This window comes from Dermacentor silvarum, chromosome 7, assembly GCF_013339745.2.
Source record: "Dermacentor silvarum isolate Dsil-2018 chromosome 7, BIME_Dsil_1.4, whole genome shotgun sequence".
NCBI lineage: Eukaryota > Metazoa > Arthropoda > Arachnida > Ixodida > Ixodidae > Dermacentor > Dermacentor silvarum.
The window spans coordinates 161,358,271-161,370,781 of record NC_051160.1 but is presented as its reverse complement, the minus strand read 5'-3'; the positions used below and the strand labels follow the sequence as shown (position 1 = coordinate 161,370,781).

At 45.9% G+C, this 12,511-nt stretch overlaps 1 protein-coding gene across 1 annotated transcript in view; it reads right to left on the bottom strand.

Moving 5' to 3' along the window:
• Nucleotides 1-12,511, bottom strand: part of LOC119458628 (cytochrome P450 4c3) — a 136,555-nt gene that overhangs the window by 27,668 nt on the left and 96,376 nt on the right. Inside the window, exon 10 of the mRNA XM_037720474.2 lies at nucleotides 2,622-2,688. Coding sequence (XP_037576402.1) covers nucleotides 2,622-2,688 — 67 coding nt within the window. The remainder of the gene's footprint in view (nucleotides 1-2,621; nucleotides 2,689-12,511) is intronic.

The window sequence follows — 12,511 nt, the reverse complement described above, 5'->3', positions numbered from 1 at the left end:
ACAGTACTAGCAACATCATTATTTAGTTCATTAACTTTTTACAGTCATGATCACAGGAAAAAAGGTGTGGTGTCATCTGCACATAATATACATCTAGAAGAATGAAGCCAACATGGTAAGTCGATATTCTGAAAAAAAAAACAATGGTCCTAAATTAGAACCTTTGGGAATGGCTTGATTTATCATCTTTGAGTCAGAAAGTGCATTAGTAACTTGGACAACCTGTGATCTGTTCAGTAAGCAATTACGCATGAGCGTGAGTGTGGGACCACATATGCCATAAGATTCTAATTTTGCAAAAAGAATGACGTGGTTAATAGTGTCAAAAACTTTCGATAGATCCACAAATATATGCCCCGGCGAAGGATGCTCTATGGATGGAATGCTTAAGGTACTCTGTAAATTCTATTATGTACGATCTGAGGAAAAGTTAGGCCTATAACCAAACTGATATGGTGTCAAAATACTGATTTTTTAAGGATAATTCATCAGCTGGACTGCCAGAAGCTTTTCAACTACCTTGCTAAAGAAGGGAAGTATAGTTTTCAGACGACAGTTATTATTTTGGTTGCGGCCACCCTTTCTAAATACCGGTACTACTTTCCCCATTTTCAGTTCATCAGGAAAGTCTTCATTCTTGAACATCAGGTTAATAACATGAGCCAAAGGAACAGAAATCTCCGAGGCAATAAGTTTTATTCTTGAGGGATGAGTGTTGTCTAAGCCAGCACCAGTACATTTTAGTCCTTGTATAACTTGGAAAACTGCGTGCGGAGGTGCGGGTATCAGATAAAAAGAGTGCAGACCCCGTGTGAGAGCAGACACAGGAGCGGATGCAAATACGCTAGTTTTGGGAAAATGCGGGTTAGAGGTGTTTGCGATGTCAGAGGCCTTTTTAAGTGCGCATGTGCCGTCAGTAACTCTTGTGATCGCCGGCTCTGAAGCGCGCTCATTTAAAAATTCTTTATCAGCTGCCAGTTCTTGCGGCTGTCATTTCCATGTTTTAGAATACGGTTCTGATAATACCTGCGCTTTGTGTCTTAGTAAAATAGACAGTGTGCTAGAATGCGTTTTATTAAACTGCCGCGAAAGTGAGAAGTTGAACTGCGGCACTATTACTGATTTACCAAAGTTGTTATTTTTCTGGATGCCGCGCAGGAGACCATTGGTCCTCCGCGTCTGTCTAAGAACAGAATGCCATTTTACGTACGATGAGTGACTGGAATATTCCTTCATTGCATCAGTGACTATATCGCATGACTTGCGGAACGTTGACATAGCGTAATTATCATTTAACACTTTGGTCCAATCAGTGTGAAAAATGATGTTGCGGAATTGGTCCTCCATGAATGCTTCTTTGCCAGCAGTATTGGGTGTATATTGTAGATATTTTTCCAGCAACAGAAACACGGGATAATGGTCAGTGAACTGAAAGCCAATAGTTCCACCAGTGTTAGGTGTAGTTATTTTGGTTAAACTGTGGTCCATGAGCGTACCGTGCCCTAAAGGAACACTGACGGCGGCAGTACTAAGAAAACATTCCAGCCGATTTCCTTGAAAACATTTTACATAATAAGAGCACGAGGAGTCAGTAAGATGTATAATATTTATTTTTATGTCACCCGTGATTATTATTTTGTGGTTTTCATTGCTTTCACTTCACATTTTCAATGTATTTCTTGCTTTCACTGATTTTCCTTTCTGAATATTTTCGCAACAAAAATCATGTCTTACAGGTGTTAATGAGGCTGGAGTATTCCTGACACCTAGAGTTAGGCCACGAGGTCCATTTCACCAAGGAAAGCAAAGAATGTATCTATATTGATCCATTGGAGACCACAATCCGCTTGCGCTGATTGTGGTCTCCAATGGATCGCGTCCACTCTGCGAATGCAGTGGTCGACAGGTGGGTGGCAGCTTTCATATTTACGTGGAGCGCGCTGTAGCGAGAGCTGGACAAGCCTGCATGTAGGGTGGCCTTATCTTCCACGCCTTGACAGCAACATATGACAATGACAATGACTTTATTTCCAACAAACATTGTTGGGGTCCTCCAGGCGAAAAGCTGCGACATACAGCTTGAATGTGCCTGAAGGCCCTCACATGGCAGCAGTAAGTCCCCTATCGGCATACGTACGACATAGAAAACACTCATTTATTAGGATATACAATTACAGTGTAGTAAAGAAAATAGAATCAGGTATATCAGGTAAGTAAGGTAATTTTTATTTTGGTTCAAATTTTTAGTACTGAACTGGCTGTGAGCGAACTGTGGCGCATGATCTGTGGTACCGGAGACAGCGCGAATTCAGAGAGTAGGTAGTAAGGAAAGAAACGAGCAATTGAAATTGCGCTCAGATTCCTGCTTTTTTAAATAATAAAAGGGTGGACATCGGTGCGAGCAGGCGAAGTGGCCCGTAACTTACTGCGTATCTGTTGAGCTCCTTCGTCGCCGATAGTCGCAGTGTGTGTTGTGATGGGCATAAGTCTGTACAGCAATTGGTAAGTGGCGCTCGGGCGGAGCTATCGCCGGCAGCTTTTGCAAGGCTATAGGTCCACCCACATCTACCAGCACTACTTCTGCTCCCCTTTGCTTCGAATCATCCAAATGAACGACTTACCAATGGTGAATGGTTCGGTGCAGGCTCTAGTGATCATCGGCACTGACGGGTATATCCGCTGACATTCCTGTAGGAGAGGAAGAACAGCGCAAGGATAAACCACTTTAGCAATCGCATGCTATTGAGTGCGGCAGTAAATCTCTGTGTATGGGTAAAACGTTGGGAGAACATATTTTTACGATCAATTTCTTTGGTATATGGACGTTCAAAAAGGAGTTTTCCCTGGTTGCTCATTGTCCAAAAATAGAACTGTGCATTTCCTTCGTGAATTCTAGTGCGAGCAATAAAGAATGCGTGCATAAATAGCTGCTAATTATTATCGGTTAGCTCTACGTATGAAGGCGATGGTTTGACTTGTTTACCACTTCAAATTAGGAAACAACTTTGCGAAAACATCACAATCAATGTAGAGTAAGGCGGTGCAAAATAAGGCCCGGGGGCAAACGCGTCATTTCCAACTTACCGATTCCTATTCTCAGTCTCCAAATTCTGAGTGAAACATTATTTGGCCAGCACATGACACTATTATCCCCTCCCATTGAAAAGAAATTTTCGGACAGTGTACACGGCAGGAACCAAAATGCGAACTAAGTGCTTGTGACCTTGCAGCTCCACAAAAACAGGCAGAAATCATCTCACTTGTTTTTCCGAGCATGTACACTGAAGTCTTGGTACAGTTCTCCAACAAAGAGAGTTTTCGTTTCATTTTTTCTCTTCTCTAGCTACACTTAAACGGAACTTCAGGATTAATTGTACGTCTGAATATTCACTGTAGTAAAATTATTCTAACACTATTTTAAGGCAGGGGCAAAACGCACCAAGGATCCAGGATAGCCCGACAGTCGCTAAAGTGCTATGAAACATGGGCAGTTGGTCGTGGCACTTCAACATAGTCAGCTTTGGCAAAACTTCCAATTGTCGCTAATTTAGCCCGACTTAGAATCTCAACGAACATTAGTGTGGAAAAAAATAAGTGAAGCAGCAACAGTTAAACCGTCGAAAATTTCTCGGCAGTGTGGCCACCTATCTCTCAAACAACTTATAACCTTTCTCTCTGAAGCATGGTGTACGGAGATGCCTTATTTGCCGCGTCTAGCTCGTTGTTCAATGCGGTAGAAACACAGGCCAGTTGGTGTAGCATTGTTACGGATAAAATAGTGCAAAAGACAGGAGGGAGAGAAACGCGAACAGTAACTTGCAACTCGTGATGTCGTTAGCGCTTGTGATGGCTGTCTTGATCTTCATCCTATCTACACCTGTACTACGCTATTTTATTCATGACATTCGTATTTTAAAGGCCTGTTCCCTGGACGTTTTGTGTCAGAATGATATAAAAATGCAAGAGGCCAGGATACTTAGAATCGGGGACCACGACGAGAACTTGGGCGCTATAACGTAAAATGATTCCAAACGGTTTTTAATTCCAAACTACTGACGTGAAATTTACGTAACCACCGACGCAAGCATAGGGCGGTGACCCACAGCGTTGACTGAACAACCCAATCAAACACTCTCCTCGTTTATAGGAGGTCACCTTTGTTCGCTTTCAAAACCAATAACATTGTCTACACTCCGCGGTTTTTCTTATCTAATTGGCTGACAAGAGGCGAGGAGCACGTTCTAGTGGAGAGGGTTTTGATGGGGCCGAGCCAGCTCAGTGAAAATAGATAAACGCATGAAGGGGGTGGTGCCGGCTTCTTCGATTAGTCCGCTTCACCTTACTTAGCTTGCGGTGGCTGGTCGAAAATCGCGGCGGCGTGCAACGGAAGGATAAGAATGCCGCTAAAACCGATACTCAGCAAGGAAGAGTTGGCAGAGCGATGTCGTATGCATGCCGAATGGCCTCGATAACGTTTTACAGCCAGGCAAGGCTCACCGGCAGGTGCGAGTAGCGAGGGCCTGAGCGATCGGCGGGCAGCCATCTTCTATTCCTTTCGGATGGGGCCGTTCGTGGCTATTCAGAAAAATTTTCAGTTTTCTTCGGCATATTATTGCATTTCTTTCGCGTATACACGTCACTTCGACGTGGTGAGTTTTCGCGGCTTTGTGAGATCGCGTGACAGACAGGCGAAGTGGGCGTAGCCAGAGAACATTCGACCAATAACAGAGGGCTAATAGTGAAAAGGCGTCGAATCAGGAATTATTATTTTATTGCGATAGCAATTATATGGACACTTCAACCGGATTTCGGCCGTCGTCGTCGTCGTCGCCGTCGCCGTGAGGTTCCGTATAGATTACAAGGGCGATATAATCGTCGCCGCGCGAAGCGCGAGCGAAAGCGCGCGGGGGACGCGCGCGCTATCACGGAGAGCGAACGCACGGCCGAAAGCAAACGCGACCGTCGCGCGAGAGGCCGGGGGGGGGGCAGTATGGGAGGGAGGGAGGTGGGGCGACGCTGTGCTCCGGCACCAAAGGCGTATCTTGCAATGGGGGGTAAGGGTAACTTGCCATTCAATCTCCCACGCGAAAGCAAGCGGGAAGGCAGCGCGGGAGGGAGGGGGGGGGGCGCAGCTTCTACTCTGCCAACAACTCCGTTCGTACTTTGCCCGGCTGTGGCCGTCGCCCGCACGGTCTCTTATCTCCACACGGCTCTGACCTTGTATGCGCTGTGCATCCGCCGCTCAGTTTCCTTTGAAGCGATAGACCGCGCCCGCTGCGGCGGCTGCGATTTCTGCCAGCGTTTTGACAGTCGTTGTATGTGGTCATTCAGTGTGATCTATTCATGTTTGCTTGTGCGCGCTGACACCACGCTTGTTAATTCAGTTAGTAAGCGGATGTGTCCAAGTTTATGCAGCCTATAAAACTACTATCCCCACTCCGAATAGCTCTCTACTAATTTGCTATCGCAATTGATGCTTCGCCTTTCGGGCGAAACTGCGACTTTTTTGTTTTGTGCGGTTTAATCATGCATAGTCATTGTGTACACGTTATATCAGATGGAGAGCTATCGCGGTTTTCGTGACGTCGCGTGACAGACAGGTGAAGTTGGGAGTGGCCCGAAAATGTTTTGACCAATCATGGAGGCTGATTTCAGAAATCGGAATAAAAACAGTTTGGAATCGTTTTGCGTTATCGCGCCCCTTATTTGCTTACCATACCTCAAAAGCCTGATGGCATTACCGCAAGACGTGCAACGAGCACTGATCAGCATAAAGAACAATACCTTCAATTACAATAAGAGTGATTCATAAACAAATTTAACAGGAAACTACAGGAGACTCTCGCGATTTTACCACAGGAGTTTTTTTTTCCAGGTATCCCGCCAATTTTTCTTGCATTGATGCAACAGAAAACACGTTATCGTCTCACATGGCGGTGCCTCGCACGCCTAGGCCCGAAACGTCTAGCCGTTTCTAGCTCATTTGCCTCCTTCGTGAGTAGTGAATAGTGTTACAGACTTTCGGCTACGCTTTATCTCACCAGAATGCGATGTTGGGCTAGTTGGTTCATGCTTGAAATGTGGTTCTGGCGCAGCAATACTGAATGGAAACAAGAAATTACAGAAAGAGCGCCAACTTGCAGCTGAGTTTATTACATAGAGATGCCCATATTGTATACAAACAGGATTGATAGGCGCACAACTAACAAACTAGTGAACAACTATACGAAGTAAGGATAGTAGTTTTATCGACTGTAGAAATTTGTATAGGTAGGCATACTAAATAAGTTAACGAGCATGGTGTCACGCGCGCACAAGTAAAGATGAACGCATCTCACTCGATGACCGCGGAAACGCGCTGTGAGAACGCTGCAGTGAGTAAGCGTGGCTGCAGCAGCGAGCGAATTGACTTTCGGCCTGCCGCTCGCATCAACAAAAGCACAAACCAAAAGGCTTTGCTGCTCTGCGCCCGCTATTTTTCAAAGGCTCATGGATAATGTGCTTTCGGGACTGAAGTGGAAAACCTGCTTGGTCTATCTCGACGACGTCATTGCCTTTTCTTCAACATTTGACCAGCACCTACAACGATTCAAAGCAGTTCTGCAAGCCATACGGTCGGCGGGCCTCACGTTGAAGCCAGAGAAATGCCACTTTTGCTTTGAGGAACTGCAGTTTCTTGGTCACGTCGTCAGTCATGCTGGTATTCGTTCCGTCCGCACTTGCCCTTTCATTGTGCTTTGTGTGGCTGCTTACCGCAGTTTAAGGACCCACGTCTACTAGGTAAGAGTAAGGGATCGCTGGCTCGTGAATTGCTGGAAGAGTCTTTCATAAAGAAAAAGGGTGATGCTTGTGCAAATGTCCCGTCGGTTACATTGCACAATAATGAGTACCAATTTTTAGATTCACTATGGTGATTTGTAATATTTTGCACGGAGATATAACGCTTGTTCTTTAGACGTGTAGTGCACTTAATGGTTGTGCGCATGTGAATCGTGTTTGAATAAAATATGGGTGTTTCTATGTAATGAATTCAGTTGCAAGTTGGCGCTCTTTCTGTCCCTTCTTCTTTCCACTTAGTTTTGCTGCGCCAGAATCACATTTCAAGCTTTATCTCACCCGGCAGTAAACTTTGAGCGTTATTTCGGTGGTCTTGAAATTGGTTCTCAATATCGAGCGATAACGCCTAGTCTATGATTGCAGATAGGTAGCTCGCGATATCACTGCAACGGAACGGTGGCGCCATCGGTAATCGCTGAGGGAAAACACGCCGCAACATGCCACGCGGTGTTTGCACAACCGTTCCGCTTACAGAGGATTCGCCCGCTATTGAGCCGACACACTCTTGTCAACACCTGGGATTGGCGTTACATTATGCCACATAAACCAGTATACCAGGTGTTTTTTAATTACACCAAATTTAAAAAAGATACCTTGACAGATAGCGCAATTCTAATCCTCGTGCTAAACTACTCGATAAGGAGGACAATAATTGGATTAAGTAGTGGTAATTTTTCTCTCAAAATGAAGGAACAGGAATCTAGCTGTTTGGGCTGCTTGGGGGAACATTCTTTCGTCGAGGAAGAACCTTACTTAGCGGGCAATTCACACTAAAGGAAAGAAGGCGAGAGGACAGAGCGCCCCTGCCATCCTCTTTTTTGCGTGTGAATTCAACACTTAAGGGTTTTCCTCGGCTAAAGAAATTAGGCATCGCGCCACCAAGCTCCTGGAAAGGGCGGGGTGGGGGACGGGGGGGGGGGAGGCGACAGTCGCTGGCGCATTCGTTCGCTTGCACGCTCGTTCATTTTCTTGATCCCTGGACCAAACAAGGCGGGCGGCTGAGGCCAATGGAGTACGGGACTAGGGGCCCCACCCACCTGCTTCCACAATCCTTTCCTTGTACCATAAACGTTCTTAACTCAATTCTCGTTAGTTCGTTCGGACATTTCGCTTACGTTGACAATCATCTAGAATGGTTTCCGCACAATTAATATTTTATTTCCGAATGCGTGCTTGTCATTTTCTTACTGATTTGCCAAAGAAACAAGCCATTTGAAGAACATGATCCACTTTGTGAACAAGTCCTCATCAGCACTTCATTAACGCGATTCGTAAGCCTATTTTTCATAGTCAAGAGTTCGACGAAAGCTCGTCTGGTCAGGTAGCATGTTGGGTTAATGAAAAATACGGTCACTGACCAAGTCACACACACAAAAAAAAAACTTACTAGACCGCAGCGCATACAACGAAAAAATGCTTGACTTTCTTGAAAACGGAGGAACGTATTCCGTATCAACTAAGGACCCCACAAGCAGTATTCAAAGCAAACTGCAGAAAAAGCTGTCCACTGTCTTCCCGCCAGCCTGCCCTGAGCACAAGAAGTTATACTATCGGTTATTGTGCACCAATGGTTCAGCCCCTGCGATCTATAGTCTCCCGAAAGTCCACAAAACAGGTGTCCCTCTTCGTCCAATAGTCGCCGCTCTACAAGCTATCGGGGTATCTGCACCAAGTACTCAGCTCCTTAACCGGCCACACCACAACACACGTTGAGAACACTTCAGCATTCGTAGAAACTGTGCGTGACCTTCATTTCAGTGATGATGATGTGATGGTGTCGTTTGACGTAACCTCCCTATTCACGAGTGTTCCTATCGACTTGGCCGTCGAGACCTCCAAAGAAGCCCTTTCCAAGGGCGCCAACCTTGCTGACCGGACACCCCTGGATCCTTCAGAGCTGTGTGAACTGCTTCATTTGTGTTTAAGTAACACGTACTTTACTTACAACTCTGAAATATACAAGCAGACACAGGGGACTGCTATGGAGGCATCAGTATCCGTTACAACCGCAAACCTTGTAATGGAAGCACTGGAGAAAGAAGTTCTGACGAAGTTCAAACCTGCACCGAAAGTTTTTCTGCGCTATGTGGACGATGCTTTTGTATCCTGCACAAAGACGACGTCGACCGGTTGCTACAAAGCCTCAACTCCATACAACCGACCATACAATTTACTCTGGAGCTAGAAGAAAACGGCAAGCTGCCTTTCCTCGACGTACTTGTACGTCGTTCCGACGGCGGCCTATTCTTTTCCGTTTATCGGAAAATGACCCATACCGGTCGCTACCTACACTTTGCGTCCTGTCACCCAACTGGGCACAAGACTTCTGTCGTGTCGTCTTTGATCCATCGGGCCACTCACTTATGCTCCAATGAAGAAGAACTCCAAAGAGAACTTCTTACGGTACGCCAAGAACTGTCCAATAACGCCTATTCGGCTGCTTTTGTTCGCAGAATCGAAAAACGGGCGCTGAATCCTCAGCCATCCGAGAAACGAGCTTATCAAAAACGGGCCAGCATTCCCTACATACCGGGTATCAGCGAAGCGCTTTCAAGGATATTTTCAAAATATGACTTACGCGTTGCGCATGTGCCATCTAACAAGCTCCGCAGCAAAGTTGTCAACGTGAAGGACCGCTTACAAGACCAAAAGTTCCCGGGGGTAATCTATAAGATCCCGTGCCAAGACTGCAACTTCTGTTATATTGGCGAAACAGGAAACTTCATTCGGCGACTGAAAGAGCGCAAGCGCGATGTTCAAAATCACCGCCACGTGTACAACGCACTGGCGGAGCATGTGCACAAGAGTCAGCACTCTATCGCTTGGGAAAATGCTGCAATCATGGCTAAAGAGAAAAATCCGACAACGAGACTGCTGCTTGAATCTCTGCTGATACAGACGACGCCAGATACCGTTAACAGGACAGATGGAAACATGCCTCAAGTTTATGCCCGTTCATTACGTCATATACTGCATATTTAACTGGACAACGATGCTACGTCCGCTGCATTGTGAGCCGTATTTTTCATTAACCCAGTAAGCCTATTTTTGTATATAAGCATGAGTAAATATGTGCACGTATTTGCTTTTAATTTAACTTTTTAATTGTTAATTCAATTTATTTCATTATTTAAATATGTATTTTTGCTTCTTTGATACGGTAAAGCTTGCAGCGTGTTTGCAGATGTGCTACGGTGTTCCGGACAATGTTTTAAAGGTTGACGTTTGCACTACATAATCATGAGTATTTGTCTTTTCTTTTTTTGCATGCCATCATCTCCATATTCTTTTCGATAGCGCTCCTTTCAGTGTAACCGACCATTTATCTGAATGAGGTAATTAACTCGCAAAAAGAAGTATTTTAGGAGGAGGAGGAGGAGGAGGAGGTCTGTAAGGTGACGAGAAAACCAGATGTGAAAAGTGCAACCATACATGCTATGCAGATTGGCTACTTAAATTTCTGGTAGGGTATTCTGCTCTCCCTTCTTTCGTTGACCTAAAAGGACGTACAATGCTATTGAGAGCTAGATATGTAAGGCCTGTTGGCACTCTTCAGTTATTCAAAATTATGCTGTTGCAGGATCCACTGCTTTCAAGATAGCGTGAAGCAGCGCGAGCCGCGTGAACCGAATACGTGATTTAAAAGGTATGTACGCCGTTTTCAACGCAGCTTAGCAGAGTGAGCTGTGCGAAGTGAACAGGTAAAACTTATCGGTGCAAAAAGTCCAGTCACGTGAAAGCAACCGTCCTGGAAACTGCGCGTAATGACTGAACAAAAAACTGAAGAAATTATTGGCGGTGATTGTCAATGTAGGCGAATAGCCCGAAGGAACAAGCGAGCGTACGAACGAACGACACGAGTGACAGTCACGCCTCCCCCCTCCCCTCCCCAACTGAGTTGTGCGAATCTCAGGCATGATAGCATGATCTGAACTAGCTACTAAAGCCAGACCTCATTCTTGTGTGGGAGTAATCGGGACGTAAAGACCTACCAGAATCTCAATCAATTAAAGGCGACTCAGGATTTACGTCTTCTTGCAATTGATTCGATGCGGTGGAGGCGAACATGGGGACTTGGTGCTACTTCTGTGAATAGGCGTTTGGTTTCTGCTATATTTTCCAGGCTTCAATTTCTCTTGAGAACACAGAACTGAACCACTGGTAGTTTTTTACTTGCATTGCAATTTGTGCGGGTTTCGCAGCAAGTATTTTATTAGCTGAGCCAAAGCCTAAAGTAGTGACCATGGACCTCTTGAGTTTGACGAGAGCTAACCTGTTGCATTTGCGTGAAAAGCTCGACATAGAGGTGGAGGATGACAACTCAGAAGCGGTAATTAGAGCCATTTTAGAAAGCAACCGGCCGTGATCAGAAATACTTTGAATACTTCGGCAACTCAATTCTAAAAGAACAAGCAAAGGAAGAACATGAAGAGCGAGAAAGGCAGGAATGTGAACGAAATAATCAGGAACTAAACAAAATTATAGAGGAACACAGTAGGCAGGTAAGGAAAGAGATAGATGCTCACAATCAAGAGATTTTCATGAAAAATTAGAACAGGGTTATACAGGGGAGCAGCAGGTATGTCAGGCACCCGAAGAAATATCGCACGGAAAGTGCGAAGAAGTTGCACGCACGGTTCTACCGATGGTATGAAGAGATGCTGATCCCTATGAGCCTAAATGTACGTTCGTAGGTGATGCCAGATCCGTAGACCGTGGCGTAGTTGTTGGGGAACCCGTTGATGCATGGGACCGGATTGAGCGCGACGAGATACTGTGCCAATGGAATACTAGAGAATCAGCTAGGCCAGCCGTGGGCGATTTGGCACAGTTATCCGGGGAGTACGTCGCGAAGGTACCTCTTGCAGAAGTAGTCCGAAGTGACACCGATTTAGTAGACAAGAACACCGGTGTAAAGTCCAATCAGTCAGCAAAGTGCGCTAAGGCACAATATAGGCAGGGCAGTGCAGTTGTGGACAGCTCCCAGATATACGAGCTACGTTGCGCAAAGGAAATAGCTGCATTGTCCCTAAGTGTTTGAAGCTCGCCGCCAGTCGAGGTAGCATTGAGAGGAATGATTTACCCGCAAATCAATCGGACTGTGTGGTTGAGATGGAAATCGTGACCGACGAATTAAGTGCCGGTCAGCACGAGATACGAGCGGAAGGCTCGAAAATGAGCACTAGAAAACGTGCTAGGATGAAGCGGCGTCGCAAAGTCAGGAATGCGGCAGAAAGGGCAACGCGGCCGAATAAAGGCGCTAAACCCAGTGGTGAGCGCAGTCAAAGAGTTCGAAAGGCGCGTTTGTTACTTGGAATGTTTCCAGACAGAGCGCGCCCGAACCGCCGAAGGAGGAAGAAAGGGCCGTTCGGCGCGAAAGTGGACAAAAGCAAGGGGGCAATTATGTTCCCCCTCGTGGGGTTCTTTTCGAGGTGTACCAGGCATGACACAGGAGAGCGAGACAGTAAGACGCCACGAATTGGTCACCCGTGGCAGCGAAGTCGTCGCACGACGCCCAGAAGGCATGTTGCCTTTATGTAAAGTGTCGGGGGTCGGCAGCCCGACACGTGCCCTTTGTATTTCCTTGTTGACAAGACAAGCTTTCAGACCACGCCCACGGCTTAAAGATTTCACGCAACCGTAGGCTACTTCGGAATGAATAGCGCCAATATTG